The sequence below is a fragment of the Olea europaea genome, chromosome 1, assembly GCF_002742605.1.
Source record: "Olea europaea var. sylvestris chromosome 1, O_europaea_v1, whole genome shotgun sequence".
Taxonomy (NCBI): domain Eukaryota; kingdom Viridiplantae; phylum Streptophyta; class Magnoliopsida; order Lamiales; family Oleaceae; genus Olea; species Olea europaea.
Window position 1 is genome coordinate 31,408,907 of NC_036237.1, and position 19,222 is coordinate 31,428,128.

General features: G+C 35.0%; 2 protein-coding genes across 2 annotated transcripts; one reads left to right on the top strand and one right to left on the bottom strand.

The window, feature by feature from the left end:
• Window positions 1-774: 774 nt before the first annotated feature.
• Window positions 775-7,820, top strand: LOC111401192 (5'-adenylylsulfate reductase-like 5). The gene is made up of 4 exons (XM_023028818.1): window positions 775-1,335; window positions 3,069-3,250; window positions 5,018-5,142; window positions 7,065-7,820. Exons 1-4 carry the CDS (start codon window positions 1,141-1,143, stop codon window positions 7,496-7,498), a joined length of 936 nt encoding a protein of 311 aa, XP_022884586.1. The 5' UTR covers window positions 775-1,140; the 3' UTR covers window positions 7,499-7,820.
• A 3,878-nt stretch (window positions 7,821-11,698) lies between these two features.
• LOC111397932 (arabinogalactan peptide 14-like) lies at window positions 11,699-12,263 on the bottom strand. The gene has a single exon (XM_023024914.1). The coding sequence runs from the start codon at window positions 12,139-12,141 to the stop codon at window positions 11,950-11,952; it is 192 nt and encodes a 63-aa protein (XP_022880682.1). The 5' UTR covers window positions 12,142-12,263; the 3' UTR covers window positions 11,699-11,949.
• Between the last annotated feature and the right edge of the window lie 6,959 nt (window positions 12,264-19,222).

The following is a 19,222-nucleotide window of genomic DNA, read 5'->3' on the forward strand; positions in this document are numbered from 1 at the left end:
ATCACTTGAGAAAATGTGGTGATAACTTAGACATGTAAACTGCACATCGCATTTAATTGTCGAAAGTTATAATACCATATTTGTGATTAATTCGAAGTCGGGTGACTGATACATTATAATACCATAATTGCTAGTAATTCGAAGTTGAATGACTATTTGAATCAAACTGAAGAAGTTTAATGATATAACATTATATGTTGAAAATGAGTGACTCATATACAACTCTGTTCAAAGTTGGGTAACCCACAGTGCATTTATATTCATGGTTAAATGAAAAACGAGTTAATTGTTCCAATGGTTACTGAATTTAAGTTCATGTCTTTGATTGATCGCTGAAACTTAAAATGTCAAATTTTGGTCACTGAATTTAGGTCAATGTCTTCGATTGCTCATTGAACTTAGGTTCACGTCTTAAATTGCTCACTGAAATTTTAAATGTCCAGTTTTGACCACTGAACTTTAGAGAACATCGTACATTACTCACTGATATAATAGTTGAATTTTGAAAAATATCGAGTTCACAGTGAGTAATATACATCATTTTTCAAAGTTTAGTAAGTAATGTATAATATTTTTCAAATTTCAGTGACTAAAACTCGACATTTTAAATTTTAATGAGCAGTCAAAAATATTAACCTAAGTTCAATGATCAAAACTCGATATTTTAAATTTCAATGACCAATCAAAGACATAAATCTAAACTCAGTGACAATTGAAACAATTAACTCAATGAAAACACAATCTTCTATCTTCATTTCTAAACTGTGTTCCGCCAGCACATGATCTTTTCCCATAAAATTCAAAAGAATAAAAATAGAACCCACGCGCAACACCCTCGTTATGTACTCCTATTAACGAATCAAAGTCGACTGTCACTGAGTCTATCTACAATGCAGGTAAGGCAATCAGCGTCCAGTCAACCACGTGATCAGAACAAAAAACAGCATAAAATGAAAATGAATAAATGAAACAAATTTTTTTTTTATCCTTTCCCGTCGATGGAAAGTCTCTGAAAAAGAGAGCCAGAGAAAAATAAAAATTTCCCAAATTATCCATAACGAAAGGAAATTTCAATTTACAAATTATTAGGAGATATTAATTCACTTTCAAGATCAATTAGGAAATTGAAATAAGATTAGAATGATAATTGTTTTGTCAATGGAGTTATGGAGGATGATATACGCCTGTATATTGATGTGTATAGTGGCGGCATCTGCGACGTCGTTTCCGACGTCTTCGTTTACAGCCATGTGTGTTGGAGAGTCCAAAACGTTTCTCCACGATCTGAAGTCTCAGTGTCCTGCTTCGATCCCCTTCTCTTCTTTCCCTATTCAGGTATTTTCTTTTTTATTTCTTTATTTTTTGATTACATGCTGTGTGCGTGATTTGATTTAAGAGTTTATAGGGGCTGTTATTACAAATTTTGTTGGGGATAGATGTTTAATTGGTTTCAAATTCTTTATATAATTGGTTTCATTATTACTTGGTTTTGCAAGGATTGGCCTGGAGGTTTTATATTTTTATTGTTCACAATGTTAGGGTTTTTAACGGAGTTGTAGAAATTAAGAATTGTGTATGGCATAAACGTGTCTACTATACTTATTTGGGAAATTCATTAAGAAATTAGAATAAAAGGCTGTTGGAGTTGGAACTTTCTTTTTCCTTTAGGCCGGAAATTGAGCATGAATATGACAATTTTCCCAGGTATTTATAAAAAGGTTATTGATCTCTTTTGCAATGTTGGGCACACCAGCTTGTTTACCTTCTCGCAAAAAGTAATCACTTATCTCGACATACTATTGTTTTTGGCTTTAACACGTGGTTGACAATGAATTAAAAATTGCTTACCATAATCAATGAAATTGAAAATTGCTTACCATAACCAATGAAATAGTTGTAATTTCATAATAGCATGAAATTTCTTTTTTATTCTTTGTCCCCCCTAAATGTCTAATTATACCATGTCAGGAAGTGAGATCAAGCTTCCTTGGTTTGATGGAATTTGTAGGAAACTAATCTTTATTATTTCCAGCTTTTGAAGTTGGTGCCATATCTTTATGAGTATTGTATCATATGCTTCTGTATATGAGAACAATGTGCAATTGATGAAAACTATGACATTGATTATTATTTTTCTTGGTTTGATGTCCTTGTGCTTCATAATTATTCGCACACTTCCCTTGAATATTTGGAATCCTCCTTGAAAAGAATTCCTCTTTTTTTAATGTTTTTGTTATTTTCTTGTGAAATATTTCTTTTGTTTTGAAGTACTGTACTTGTCTTTCATCTGATAAGGTTCTAAGATTATTATTTTCGTGCACTAGGCTATATGGCATTTGTGACCCACCCTTACTGCACATCCTGTAAGCTACTCTAGTTCTTGCAGCATTTTAATATCATGGAATGCTGGGTTGTTAAAACTCTATTCATCTTGGTCTTCCAGAAGTTGAATTTTAACTTTCTTCTCATTTTCTTTTGGTTTAGGCCTTAGGAAAGGTCTCTCACGTATATGACATGACTAACCCTGGAAACCTAGTTTTAATATCATTTGAAAATGGTAAGGGCTGTGGCTTATGTTGAAACAGACTTACTCCCATGTATAGAACTCTGCACAACTTCCAATTTAGCACACCAAATTTATGTAGATACGAGAAGGAAAGCTAATTGTTGTCGTTGCTCTGTGTTTTTCTTTGCTCTTTTATTTTTTTTCCTTATCTTCTTTTTTCTTGGGGATGGGTTTTCGATAAACTGTATTTTCTTTGATTTTTCCTTTTGAAAACTATATTAGTCTTGAAGCAATTTATTAAATTAGACATGGATTATGACCATTGACTACCCATTATGAACGCAAGTATGAATATTGCTTCAAAAATAATGATGTTGGTTGACCACAACACTGCTAGCTGCAGTGGGTGTGATTATGGTTATGAGCAATGATGATTGCGTGATATGTCCTGTGAAATTGTAGTGCCATTCAATACTCCTTCATTCTCTTGTGACTTGCTTATTTATGAATCTCATCTTTTTAAGTGTCCTGTCATTTATTGACAATCCATTTGGCATTATAGATGGATGGAGAATCATTTGACAGAGCAATGAGCTCCAGTCAGGAGATTGTATATACTGCCGTTTTGTTTTATGCTTCTTGGTGTCCTTTTTCGAGCATCTTCCAGTCAAGGTTTGCTGCTCTCAGTTCTATGTACCCACAGATCAAACATGTAATGATTGAACAGTCTTCAGCCATGCCCAGGTCGGTTTATTTTTTGTTCCCTTTCTCTTACTCTTCCTCTTTTATGTTTATTCACATTTTTCGAGTAGATCAATGCTCCTGTTTACCTTTTCCCCTCCACCACCTAACTACCTGTATAAGAATAGCGCAAGGGGCTTTTTTCTTCAGCATTCTGGTTTAATTTCATGAATCATTCAAATCTGTAGGAAACCATTTATTCAATAGGATACAGGACTTCGTGTTCATGCAATTATGACATGATGGAGACTTGTGGTACTGTGACCACCCAAATTTTTAATGATTCGATTGTCACTAAAATTTAAAGTAAACTTAAATAAAAGGATTGAAATGAATAAATGGGATTTTTATAAAAATAATTAGGATTCAACATTATTCATAATAAGCGTATTTTTAAAGAAAATACGTTTGACATAATGAAATCTTAAAATGATTTCAACATAAATTAAATAAAATTCGACATAATTTCATGAAAATTATTTTTAATATCTCCTGATTGCATTCTTCTTCGCGTCGACCACCTTGAACTATTAATTTTCTGAAAGGGAAAAAGAACACAATGTGAGATAAAATCCTAATAAGTGCACGTGAGTAATTTTTGTTCTTGTTTATGCATTTCATGGAAAATTTCATACTTGAATAGAGAGACACGAAAATCAGTCCTAACTTAAATGGTACCAAATTTTTGTGTGTAGCGCTACTATACTTCAATCCGTCCATACAAATCTTATATATAACACAGATCATAACTTAACATAGCCATGAAATAACATATATGATTACCCACGTAATAACAACCATACCTTTCATTTGGACAATTTAAAATAATAGAAGAAGTGATTGTTGGAGAGAGATTCTTGAGCGGTGTGGTTGAGTATTCACGTGTAATTGTGTAAGTGTACAGCTATATTTAATATGAAAAGGACAAAAGAAAGAGTAAAAACAGAGAGACAAAGTAATAGAGGTGGAGAGAGAGAGTGAGAGTGTGTAAATAGTTGGTGAGGGGTAGTCTAGTGTTGGGTTTGTCTCTTATTTATATAATAAAATCTTGGAATATGTGTAGAAAAGCGAAAGAAAATGGCTAGATGCTAGGCATGGTCGGTGCCTAAATGGTGTATTGTCTTGAAAGTGGTCAAATCAATACCTTTAATCGTGTGGTCAAATCATTTGACTTGGCTTGAAACTTGGTATAAATGATGCACGTTGTCAAATGAGTTACCTTTATTTTCGTGATCAAATCAATTACATTGGCTTGAAATGTGATATGAAAAATGCATGTGGTCAAATAAATTCTCTTTAATAATGACCAATTGACTTAATTACATGTATTTTAAGTATGATTTCATTTAACTTCCAAAATAACTCTCTAATTAGGTCCTCAAACTATTGGCTAGTAACCAATAATGTCATTAGACATGTTCAATAACCAATAAGGTCATTAGACTTCTATAATAGTTAACTTGAATCATAAATTTAAATTTAACAACTAGTTGTAAAAATTCAGGTCGTTACAGGTATACTGGAGACTACTTGACTCGTGAATATTTTTCAGTCCATTTTTTCCAACGAATAATAGGATTTGAGTATTTAATAGTGACATTTATAAATTTTTGTTTACAAGGTAGAAATTTTATTAAGTGGCGATGTCTCCCTTTCTATCCCTTAATGCGTGTCTATATAGATAGATAGGTCAGGTTTTTAACTTACCATCCTCATTCAAGTATCTTCTCATTGCATGAATCAACTTTCTTGTTTGTGTGTTATATGCAGTGTTTTCTCTCGATATGGAATTCATTCAGTGCCCTCGCTACTGATTGTGAATCAGACAGCACGAATGAAATATCATGGTCACAAAGATCTCCACTCCCTTGTGAACTTCTATAAAAGAACTACAGGTAGCATCCCTGTTCAGAAGTCTATTTTCTGGTTGCTGTTGAGGTGATGTAGAGGAATAAAGTTATTTATTATTTCATAAGTCCTCCATCTCCATTTTTTGCTCCTTATATAACATGAGTAAATTGTAGGCTAAATTGTGACCTGTGTCCCCAACCTTGACCTTATTTTCACGTATATCACCAATATTTTTGACACCCATGACCTCAACATTTCGTATAATGGCAATTACTGCCCTCTTGGACGGATTAGGTCCAAAATCATTTTTAATACAATGTAGTAAGACACGATTAACCGTCACTTTAGATAATAAGAAAGTTACAAATCCAAACAAAGCAATAAACAGTAAAAATCTACTATTTCCCTTTTGCATGAGCTTACCCTTCATCTTCCCTAGCCTCTGCCTCACGCCCACCCACACACACATTGCAACTGCAACTGCCACTACCCAAACCCCACGGCCCAGTGCAATTCCAGGCCACCACCATAGCCCCACAAAACTCTTTTTTGTAATATACAGGTTGCACACATACAGCCATCCAATTTCTCAAGGAAAAAATTATTTCAATCCCACTCACTCTGCTCAAAACAATCTCCAAGACTGCATGTTAGAATATAAGTTATCTGCAAAGAATAATGTTACTCGTACATAATGAAGTTATACGATAGTTTACATACAAATGAGATATCATAAAGTGAGTGAAAAGGGTTTTCCTTTTTTTTTTTTTTGATGAAGAAATTCTGACCTCATCATATTTCACCATGTCATATGTATGTAAACCATTATATACATAATATGTATGTAAACCATTATATACATGTAGCACGACCAATCTACAAAAAGTACATGTCTAACCCTTGTCATATGCTTCTCCTTGTTAAAATTTTTCAAAAGAAACATTAATAATTTTTTAACTTATATTTTCTTTTGATTTTTGAGTATGTGAAGTACTACTTTTGAATGCAAGAGGTTGTTTTGGCTGAAGTTGTGTTTTCTTGGATAGATCTTGTAATCCTCCAACAACAGGGAGGGGTGAAATAGTTATACTTTGCAGAGAGGTTAGGCTAGTGGTGGAGGGTGTGGGTGGAGGTGGCTGTGAGCGAGGCCGGTGGTGGTGGGCTTGTTGCTAAAGGTTAATGAAGAAGTGTTTTGTGATCATTTAGTTTTTTTTGTGATCATTTAGTTTTGTTGTTTTTTCCTTTTTCTTTATTATTATTTTAATACTGTATTATCATTGATTTGGACGTAATCCTTCCAAGAGAGCAGCAATTGCTATTTTTGAAACATTGAGGTCATAGATGTCAAGAACTAAAGGTTGAGGATATAGGTGCAAATTGAGTCAAAGTTTGGGTACACGGGCATTAATTTGGCCTAGATTTTTGCACCCTTTTGGAATTACCAAAAATGCATTTTAATCATTAACTTCCTGGAAGGCTTATTTGCTTGCACCATAACGTTGACATTAAATCTACTTCTGCTTTAGTTTCTGCAGATCATCTTTACTTCTCTTGACGGGTGTTTCTGTTCTTCTTGTTTTCCCATCAATGTTTAGATATTAATTATCTTGTATGGTTCATTTCTCATGGGTATGTAGATACATATTGCTACTCAACGTTTACATGCTTCATATTTTTATTATCCGTATATAATGAAGCCTCCTAAATAGGCAGGATCACACATGTAAATATGTGGGCTAGGCTGTGCGTCTTTCATGCGATATTGGGAAAGGGTTGCATTTCACTTTCAGTTGGTCATCTTTCAATGAAGTAACAGTTTTAATTTCTTTATTATACAAACCTGATTTCTTTGATGATCCTATTTCTTCGAATGTTTGGTTATCAATATTTCTGTTGCCTGTTGCTATACGTTTTTTTTCTCTTCCGTTACCTATATATACATATATTTCTTTTGTCTATTGGTTAGGGCTTGATCCAGTAGTGGATATGAGCGAAGATAAAATAAATTCTTCGGAGAATGATCAGAAAGTCCTTCAGCTTTGGTGGGGTTCTTCATTGAAGGGGACATTTTCAAGAGAACCTTATCTAGTGCTTTCTGTAGTATTTGTCTTGTCTAGGGCTTTTCTATATTTTTTTCCGGAGATTGTATTTCGTGCAATGGCATTGTGGCTTGCGCACATTCCTCATCTGAATATGGGAGTCTTTGGAGAGTCGAGGCAGCTTTTAGGACGTGTTTTCCAACTGATTGATATCAAGAGAATTTGGAGCAAGTTGAAGCTGTGTAAAACTAGGAACTTTCATAAAGGGGCTAGAAATGCTCGGGTTTGGGCTTCATCTCTGGCATCTGTTTCCTTGGGCGAGTCGTCCTCAACCAGAGCATTCCCATCCAGGGACTTGTAAAATAGCTCGTGTGCGTTTCATCTTGAATCTTCCTAGCGACCTGGAACTTGTTTGTATCAGATTTGCAAGAACTGGCTTCAACAGCACTTAGATTCAAGTTCTCTTCTAGTAAGCTTTGCTCTATCCTATGTCGTCCTTTTGTTTTGAGAGTACTGATATATGAAACCAACATATGTCCCATTCAGCGTCTCAGTAGTAGAAAGAAATCAGTCGAGTAAATTTGAGAACATATATCTTCGATGTATATTACCTAGTAATTGAGAGAGATCCAGACTCGTATAGTTGAAGTTTGCAATTTTGATCACGATTGGTTGTCTTTGAAGATTAGCATTATATTGGCGATTACATAGAGCGTCGCATGATGCTTTATGTACCCCTTCTTAATACGAAGTATATTGGCCATCCTCTGATCTGATATTTTAAAGAGCTTTTTCACCTACTATAGTTGTTTCTCAAAAAGGCCTTTGTTGATGGCAGGATAACAATTTTGCCATTTTCAAAATGGCCTTTCTTTGTCCTTTTAACTAAAATGATTAAAGAAAAACTAATTACCAATGTTTTGAAAATCGACCCGGTTTAAGGGTTAAAAGGTTCAACCGAGATCAAATGGAGATCAAACTGGATGCAATAAATACATAAAAAAATAAAAAAATACTATGAAAACAATATATATATATATATATTTTTAACTGATTCATTATTCTATAATTTGTCAACTTTTTTGTTATGTTACCATCCCACAATGAAAGTTTATGAACCATTGGAGAGATGTGCATCTATAAAATGCATTATTCCACGTTGGAAGTTGGGATGAATGCGGATCGGTTTATACAGTTTGTGCTATATTTTTAATTCAAACCATTTTATGCGGTTTGAAATTTTTCCAAAACAAAATAAACTAAATCATTTTATTTTTCAAACCAAACTAATCCAAATCATAATTTGTTGTTTGGTTCGATTTTAATCCGCAATTTACCTATCAATATTATAGTAATATATTTAACATAAGTTAATATATAAGTTTAAATGAGAACTAATAATGTTAAATGTTAAACTACATTCATATTTATTATGAAATCAATGAATAAATTATTTTCAAAATTTGTTGCTAAAAGATGTTAATAGAACAAATACATATTTCTTCATTTTTATTTACGTTTTCTTGTTTGACATTCATATTGTCATATAGAGGTTGGTAAAATAAAATTACATTTTTCTATTATAATTTGGTTAAAACTCATTTCGTCTTGCTAGTGAGATATTAAATAAGAATCGAAAGGAATATGTTTAGTTGTACAAAGATTGATAGAGTTTCGACTTATTGAAATTGACAAATTTCTTCACTAACTACTTTATGAAAGTAGAAGGTAGTAGTACTGATTAAGGAACTTTAACAATGTTACCCATCAATATGATTCATCCTTCGTTCTTCCCAAGCCACAAACCAGTTCATTAATTATCTAGGTACACAAACAATTATTTTTCTATCCAAACCACAATTCACAAGTATATAATAAGTTCAAAAATAACATATAAAAGAAAGAATAACGAAAAAAATGGCTCGAACGAGAATTTGAGGCTTACAGAAAGAGAAGAGAGAAATAGGTGATTCAGGTAGAAATTAGCATAATAACATGCAAAGGTGACTGGCAATTCGTTCAACGGTGGCAGGTAAGCGTCGAATGTTATTGAAATGAGAGTGTATATTAGAGTTTTTGAAACTTTGGACGTGATTTGTTGACATAGTTGTTGAATTATGTTTTGAATTGTTGAAAATATGCCTTTTTCATTTCATTTCATCTAATTTCGGAATAATTTTAGTTTAGTTTAGATATCGGGTGAGGACATGTGTTGTGCTTGTTAAACCATAGGTTAATAATGATGAACATAATTTACTTTCTATGATTATTTCAATAGACCGATTGTAATTTGTATTCCTTAACAAAATTAATGTTTTAATTAAAAAAAATTAAAACAGTTCAATTCGGTTCTGTGTGATTTTTGAAAATCAAAATCTAAACTAAACCATTTTGAAACCATTTGGATCGGTTTAAGAAAAAAACCACGGGCCCAAGTGGACCCAAACCAACTATTTCAACTCAACGGTTTCGGTTCGATTTGCGGTTTCGCGATTTTTTTGCGCAGCCCTAGTTGGAAGTTTATAAAACCATTTAAAAGAGGTGTATCTATAAAAGAAGCATGTCATTCAATATTTCTCTATAGACCTTTGAATTTTTGTTTATAAGGCCCATTCATGAAGTTGAAATTTTTTTAAACTAAAAAAAAAGGGAAAAGCACAAAATCGCGACTGATTCACCGGTTTACAATTAAACCTGTCGGTTTGATGGATTTTTAAGCAACTTAGTCATAAGCAGTTAATCGAGCATGATTAACATAGTTTTGGCCCCGGTTCTCAATTTTTTCGGCCTGACCTGGCCGATTTTGATAACAATTACCAAATGTATTTAGATACGCCCTGCCAGTTTGACCGATGAAACTGGTTCCCAGACCCAAAGTAACGTGTATTGGCGGAAAAAACCATTTTTCTAAAAATCGTCTAAAAAATTTGTCGATCCATTCAATATGATGAAAATAGTTGACCTGTTATCGGTTCAAAAATTCATCTTTCGATTTTATTTTTGAAAAAAATCATCGGGTGAATCCCAGTTTGATCTTTGAACATTTTTCTTTTTTGGATCGGTTTTTAAAACATTGCTATTTACCATAAGCGTAATAATGATACTTATTTATGCAATTAGTTGAATAATAATTAGCAATTAGAAGTAATTTGAATAAGCCGGAATGAGTTGGAGTGACTAATAGTGGGCCCTACCACCCAACAAACATTACAAGTTGTCATACCTTCGGCTTCATGTGCACACCATATGATAGACTTATTTCATTTTTTCCATTTTAGCTTTCCACTTTTCTTCTTTAGTTAACTTAATCACACTAAGATTAAAAATCATTTAAATGATTAAGAGGAGTGACTGTCTCATGTGGTGGATGGAATCAGATATTTAAACTGAGATTATATGTTGGCATGAATAAGTGGACTTTAGATAATTTACACATCATTCATGTGGTAGGTAAATAACATGTATGTGAATAAAAATATAGCGCTTGTTTGAACCTCATTTTGAGGAGGATAATGTATTTTGAAATAGTGTTTTTTTGGAAAATATATGATCTGTTTTTTATTTACATGTAAAATTATTTTATTGGAAAACGTGTAATTGAAAATGAGTTCGATAAAATGGAGCTCAAGCAAGGGCATATTCGAGTTTCCCGAAGATTATGTGCTAAGGATCGAAACTATGTGTAGGTCAATCATTTTCTACATAAATTTGTAGGAAAAGTGATATTAGGTGTGTGGATGAAATCTTTTGGTTTTATGTATAGAAATCTCAATGGAATATGGTACGATCCTGTTTCCTTCGAATTCAAAATCAAACTCCATTTGACCATATCCATTCTATGTTCTAGTCTAATTTGATCTTGTCAATGTTTATAGAGTTTACTTATTAAGGACTGAGTTACATGTGCGGCTGTCATCCAATTTGTGTGTACAGGCATCAATTCCCAATGATTAATGCTACGTAGAGTCAGTACACTGGTGGGGGTGGGGGTGAAGTTCACGAACTAAAAATTTATTAATGATAGTTTAGGAATTTCAAACTTATAATTTCAATTTTGTTTTAATTTAATTTAATTTTATATACAAAGAGTCGTCATATCATCAAAAGAGATGTTAGAAAAATAAGTGTGCAATTTTTCTCTTCTAAAACGATGGACAAGAATATAATCTCAAACATTGAAGCTAACGCCCATAAATCTTGCATTTTTTTTCTTCTTTGTTCTCTTACAACAATTTTATTAAATTTAATGGTATATAATTAAAATTTATAATTCTCCACGTAGAATTCTAATTAACATGTGAGTTTAGTCCACTTAATGGGACTAGTTTTCATCGAAATCAAACTGAACCGTACCACGCTCACCTTTTGGTCTGTGTTTGTTTCTCATTATTTGTTCATTAAAATGAAAAATATGAACGTTATTCATTACATCATGTCATCATATTTGACTTTTTATCTCTTGTGTTGGATCCGTAACAGCTATATTTTTCATTCTCATTTTTGCGTTAACGTGGCTCAAACGGGCCTTGATATAATTTTGTTAAAATATACATACAAGAAATTAAAGAAAATCAAAATCAAATACTAAACAAGTCAAAAGATACATGTCTACCATCCTCATCTCGAACCATGGTAAAAAAGCAAATCACCACACGTTACAAATCTTACACCAGAAGATTCAAGACAATAAAAATTAAGTTAAATAAGATCAAAAGCAACATGTTTCGTACATTATTGGACGATACCGGAAAATACTGTAACACGAACAAAAGAAATTAAGGCGAGTGGCGAGCATGCATGAGAATATTGCATTCAGAGGAGAAGACCAAAACCAAAAGCGAGGGCTGTAAGTGAGGCAAAGAAGGTTGGTACAAAGAATGGGGCGTCGGAGGTGGGGCTGGGTGAAGGAGCATCTGCGGCGGCGACGCCTTTGACGGCGGTGAGTGTCATCGTCGTGATGAGCATCAATGCAACTGCAAACATCTTCATCTTCATTGCCTCCATTGCAAAATTCTTAGATAGAGAGAGAAAGAGGCTCTGTAACTCCTCCGTGAAAAAGATAGGATGTGTTTAGAGAGAGAGGGAATGGAGGAGACTGTGTGGGCGAGATTGGGCTCCGTGGTGGGGTTATATATAGGCAAGTTGAAAAGAGAGAGAGGAACTGCGGGCAGCAGCCCGAAATGAAGATCATTATATTAAGGATCATACTACATATACTCACATTATTGTACAAAAAGTTTTACTTACACTCACAATAGGGGTGGGGACCACACAGCCGGCATTTTTGAATTCATGTTGGGTCCGCATTTTTTGTGAGTATGTGTAACCCATTTTGTCTAAGTTTGTGAGTACATATATATTAATCCTTATACTAAAATGGCTGTTTTACCCCATTTTTATTGAAAAAATTTTGAATAATAGATTGATGGAAAATGTGCTATTAAAAAATAAAATTTTTTTTATTTACGTATAATATTATTTTAATAAAATATGTGTAGTTGAAAAGAAGAGAGAGAAAAATATATTTTAAAAAAAATTGGAAACAAACAAAGTCTAATTAATGCTATCTAATGGTGGCCATGTGGATACTTCGAGTTTATTCTACAAGAATAATGACATCTGACACAGATTTATGTGACATTATGTCCCCATTTGAGCCGTATTATTGTAAAAATGAGAATGTAATATATAGTCGTTATGAGCTCCACACAAGAGAGAAAATGTCAAATATGGTGGTTTGATGTGATGGATAACGGTCATATTTTTCATTTTAATGAGAAAATAATAGGGTTCAAACAGGGCCTATATTATAGGTTTGATTAAAGATAAGATTATATAATTCGTTTAATTATATATTCCATTTTAGTGTACTCTAAATTAGTTTTGTAATACTAATGGTTCTAAATAGTATTACATTTTCTACAAACATACACTTAGCTTTAGGGCTGGACAAAATTCTCAAAATCGAACTAATCGAATCAGACCTAAATCGAAATAAATTGAATCGAGTAGATCCTCTTAAATTAAGTATCTGAATAGGGTATTTGAATCGAGAATCGACAGATTTGATTCAATTATCTGTTCTAGATGAAGAACCGAATTTTTCTAACTTTTTTTTTATCATAAATAAACTAAACTATTTTTATTTTTTTCTAAATAAATTTGCTAACTAATTAATTTAGCCCAAACCCAAAATATAATTTTCCTATTTCTGATTTTCAGCCCAAGTCTAATTTAATCAAATTGACTTAAGTTTTATCCAAATCTCTTATTTTATCTTGGTGTCGTTTTTGCAGTTATAGAATCGAGCTGGAAGCTCGATTGCACCTCTTTTCATTATTGTGGACTAGCTATCTTCCTCTTCTTGTAATTTTAACAACCAAATCTATCAAAAACTTAACAAAAAGAGATGTAAAAGATATCAAAGAATTGAACTATGTTATTTTGTAAGAAATAAAATTGAGCATGTTATTAGTTAAATTAATGTAGCGTTGCAGTAAATATTAAAAAAAATAGTTATAGTACGGATCTCGGGAATCGAACTGAATCAAACCCTAACAGTTCCATAATTAAATTTGGACTCGACGATTCTACTTACTAAATATCCAAAATTCGGGTTCGATTCGGTTCTATTCTAAAGAGTACCGAATCAAATCGGACCATGTTCGTAAAGAAGAACAAATGATAAAGAAGGACAGATGTTCTGCTGTAAGAAAATACTTTGTGTATTACAATTGTTTGACTTTTGTACACTGATTGCAATGAGGGCAGCAAGCTATATATACACATAAACCAAAAAGCTATACTAGGAAGCCTATTAAGAGCGAATCAATATACAAGGAATATCAGCAAATTTACAGCAACCTGTACATGATTTGTGACTGTAGACTGGTTGATTATCCATGATTTTAGAGCTAAGATTAACGTGTCCATGATTTGCTCCTATAGACTGGTAGTGTGACCAAGATTATAGGGCTAAGATCAAGGATCCTTTTCACGCCCCCGCAAGACAGTGCTTCCATCGGCAACACCGATCTTGGTGCGAAGCTCTTGAAAGCGAGCCTTTGAAAGAGCTTTCGTCATGAGATCCGCAAGTTGATCACGGGTAGATATATGAGATACATTGAGCAGGCCTTTGTTAGCATAGTCCCAAACAAAATGAATATCAATGGCAATATGCTTCATGCGGGAATGTGGAATAGGATTTAAGCTGAGCTGAGTGGCACCAATATTGTCACAGTATAATTTTGATACAACAGGGAGAGTCGTCTGTAGTTCTTGAAAGGGGGAAGTGAGCCATGCTATTTCCGAAGCAGTAGTCGCAAGAGCATGATATTCAGCTTCGATGGAGGAGCGCGCAATAGCGCGCTGTTTTCGTGTGCTCCAGGATATAGGATTGTTGCCAAGATAAATGATGTAGGCTGAAGTGGAAGTTCAGTCACCCATATTGCCTGCCCAATCAGAATCGGAGTATGCAATGAGATGAAGACATTTAGTTTTGCGAAGTCGTAGACCATGATAAAGAGTCGCTTTGAGGTATCGTAATAACCGTTTAGCTGTTGTCCAATGTGTCACCGTTGGTCTATGCATAAACTGAGCAAGGCGAGAAACCGGGAAAGCAATGTCAGGTCTCATAAGAGATAGATATTGAAGTGAACCAATAATTCGACGATACTCCGTGCAATCAACAGAGATTGTGCCATCATCCAGGCGGAGAACATTAGAGGTAGACATTGGGGTCAAAATCTCTTTCGCATTGTCAAGGCCTGTTTTAGAGAGTAATTCCCTAATATACTTATACTGAGATTAAAATATACCGTCTGTGGTGGGGATAACTTCAACACCCAAAAAGAAACTTAATGGGCCAAGATCTTTGAGAGAGAAGGCCTTGCCCAAAGAAGTGATAACCTGCTGGATAAAAGTGCTGGAATTTCCTGTGAGAATGAGATCATCCACATAAATGAGAAAATATGCAGTTAGATCATCCATATGATATATAAATAAGGAGGAGTCGGCTTTAGATTGAGAAAACCCCATTTTTGTGAGACAATCACTTAATGCATGATACCAAGCCCGTAGGGCTTGTTTGAGTCCATAGAGAGAGCGATGAAGCTTGCATATATGATGAGGCGTGTTGGGGTCAACAAAACCAGATGGTTGTGCCATGTAAACTTCCTCAGTCAAAGTGCCATGGAGAAATGCATTGTTGACATCTAGTTGGCGAAGAGGCCAACCCCTAGACACGGCAAGAGTAAATATCACGCGGATTGTAGCTGGTTTGACTACATGAGAAAAAGTTTCTTTATAATCCAAGCCAGGTCGTTGGTGGAAACCTTTAGCCACTAATCTGGCCTTATAACGATCAATATTGCCATTTGGTTTCCGCTTGATGCGATACACCCATTTGAAACCAATGGGATTATGATGAGGAAGTTTCTCGACAAAGGTCCAAGTTCCATGTTTAATAGGGAAGTGAATTCCTCACTCATAGCCTGGCGCCAAAGAGAATCCTTCATGGCCTGTGATACACAAGTGGGCTAAAGAGCAGTTGGCAGTGAATGTTTAGACACTTGGTATATCTGCTTGGGTTGGTAGATATTATTCATGGCTCGTGTAATCATGCCATGAGTACGGACCGGTGCAGCAGGTTTCGATGGGCCAGATGTAGCACTTGGGTTACTATCCAGAGAAGTGGCTAATGTAGTCTGCGAAGGACTCGGATCTAAGGGCTGCTGCTGAGAGTGATGTGAAGGAGTTGGGTTTGGGGAGGACTCAACAATAGGATTAGAGTATACATTGGGCATATCTATTGGAATAATGATAGGTGGGGCGAGACCACGGTGGGTGGACTCGTGTGGATAGGCTCAGAAGTTGGCTTTAAGCAGAGAGAGGGGAATTCATTTTCGTTGAATTGTACATGGCGGGAAAGATAAAGTCGAGATGTTGCGAAATCTAAACACTTATATGCACTCTAAGAGGTAGAGTATCAAAAAAAAATACAGGCACGAGATTTGGAGTCTAGCTTATGACCAGTATAGGGTTTAAGCCAAGGAAAACATAAGCAACCAAATGTCCATAATTTGAGATAATTTGGCAATGTCCCAAACAAACATTCATAAGGTGAACTATATTTTAGGGCTAGGAATAGGAGTCCATTGATGAGGTAGACAACTGTTTGAAAAGCATAAGGGTAAGGCAGCTTGCGTAAGGAGGGTCATTCCAGTTTCAACAATATGTCGATGTCGTCTCTCTAAGATGCCATTATGTTGGGGTGTGTGAGGTGGAGTGGTAAGGTGGCTGATCCCATGATTTAGAAAATATGACTTTAACTTGATATATTCACCACCATTATCTGAGTAGAAACTTTTAATTGGATGATCAAATTGTTTTTCCAACACAGGTTTTAGGTGAGTGAAAATTTGACAGACATCAGATTTTTGGTACATGGGAAAAAACCAACAATAGCGAGTATAGTGGTCAATAAAGATTACATATTAGCGATATCCATCAGAGGATTTGTGTGGGACCCTCAACATCGGAAAAAATATATTCAAGAGGATTATGACTTACAATGGAGCTAGTGCCAAAAGGTAATTTATGACTTTTATTGAGACGACGTGAGGTACAATTATTCGGTGGAACAGAATTACGTAAAGGAAGCGAAAATTGTTTAACAATGTGAGAAACAATTTTCTGAGCAGGATGACCTAAACGACGATGTCAAGTGTTGGTGGAGGTACGCTCACCCACATTGGCAATAATTGATGACTGTGTTTTGGCTAGAGGCGGAAGAGGATAGACACCATTTTCACAATCACAGCGTAGCGGTATCGCCCCCATGGTCCGATCCTTCACAAAAAAATAATCAGGATGAAATTCAATTAGTACATTATTGGACTTGGTAAAATGATGCACAGATATGAGATTCTTATGCATTTCAAGAACACATAAAGTATTGGTAATATGAAATGAATGCGAGGGATAAGAGAGGCCAAGAGAGCCAACATGAGTAACTGATAAACCTTTACCATCACCAATTACTACTTCATTAGTGCCATCATATTCAGAGTGGATGGAGAGGTTAGACAAATCGGATGTGATGTTGTGAGAAGCACCAGAGTCAACCAACCATTTCTTGTATTTAGCAAGTGATTTACCAACGAAGTTGGCCGCACAAGAGGTCGAGGTAGATAGCTTTGGACAAGATTTAGCAGTGTGGCCAAGAGTATCACAATATTGGCACTTGAGCTTGCGAAAACCATCACGGGATGAGTGGAGTTGGGTCTGACTCGATGAAGTGCCTCGAGTGAAGTTTTTGCGATGGCCACGATAGGTGAAATTGCCACGTGTTGCTGGGTTTGCTGTAACAATCAACGTATTGGTGGCAGATTCAAGGAGCTTGAGATATGTCTTATGACCAACTAGCATGTCGTGCAATTCCTTGAATGTCAAGGAAGTGGTGCGAGTGTGGATAGGAGCAACAATGTCACGATAATCAGGACCTAGTCCATGCAAGACATAGAGTGTAATATCATCATCAGATAGAGGAGTATCAATGAGAGCCAATTCATCCACAATGCATTTGATACTGTGGAGATAGTCAGTAATGAGTTTGTCACCACGTTGCATGAGAGTGAGTGCCTCTTTAAGTTGCATTACGCGTGTTCGTGACTTGTTGGCATACAAGTGAGAAAGCTTGTCCCAAGTGTCACGGGAGGTTTTTGCCGAAGCAATAAGAGGAGCAATTTGTTCCGAAACAGAAGCCAAGATGGCATTCAAGAGGAGCTGATCCTGTCTAAACCAGCGAGTATAGGCAAAAACATCATTTGCCGAAGTGGTTTTGGTGGGTACAGCTGGACATGGGAGGGTTCCATCATGATGCCCCATAATACCGTACCCAAAGAGGAGGGAAGAGAAAGTAGCACGCTAGGTTGGGTAGCTGGAAGTGGTGAGGCGCTGTAATTGGCTAGTATTTACGGAGATTAAATATTGTTCAGAAGTCTGACCACCAGTGGGGTGAGAGACAATCGAAGAAGTCATGGCGGAAGCAGATGGATCGTACTCGTTAGAGTCAAAACGCTCCGATGCCATAAAGAAGAACAAATGATAAAGAAGGACAGATGTTCTGCTGTAAGAAAATATTTTGTGTATTACAATTGTTTGGCTTTTGTACACTGATTGCAATGAGGGCAACAAGCTATATATATATACATAAACCAAAAAGCTATATTAGGAAGCCTATTAATAGTGAATCAATATACAAGAAATAGCAGCAAATTTACAGCAATCGTGTCCATGATTTGTGGCTATAAACTGGTTGATTATCCATGATTTTAGAGCTGAGATTAACGTGTCCATGATTTACTCTTGTAGACTGGTAGTGTGACCAAGATTATAGGGCTAAGATCAAGGATCCTTTTCAGTTCGGTCCAACTTAGCCATGCTTTTTTTTCTTTTTCTTTTTTCTAAAAATCAAATTTTAATAAATGTTGATAAGATATACAATTAAGAAATTGATAAAAAAAAAATGTGAATTTATTGATCTCCTAAACACCAATATTTTTAGGTGACATGTCACAATACAATAGACAATGAGAGATAATGGTTGGTTACAAAATTGATTATATCACCTATTGCAGTGTGTCACGTCATCTGGATGTTAAGCACCCGTGTGTTAAGAGATCAATAAAATAGACATATCTCGTTTTCTTAATCAAGCTCATTAGCATGTTTGATTGGACTTATTTCTCATGACGAAGCCATCTTTAAACCAACCATAAATTGATAAATGACGAAGCACGCCCAAGTAGACTTTATTGGAAATGAAAATTGAACGGAATTAGAAACACAATGTTTCTGCGTTTAGTGGTTGTAAATGGACAACTCTCTCTCTCTCTCAAATTTCAAGTTAGGCTAGACATTTAGGTTTTCAAACACACAATATGTATAGAAAAATACATATAGAAATCCTACAGAACACTTACAGTTGCGGGGTGGGTGTTCTTTTTTTTTTTTTTTTTTTTTCACATGGGGTCCACCCCCATTGGACCCAATGTGAGAATCTGTATGAATTCTGGTAATAGAA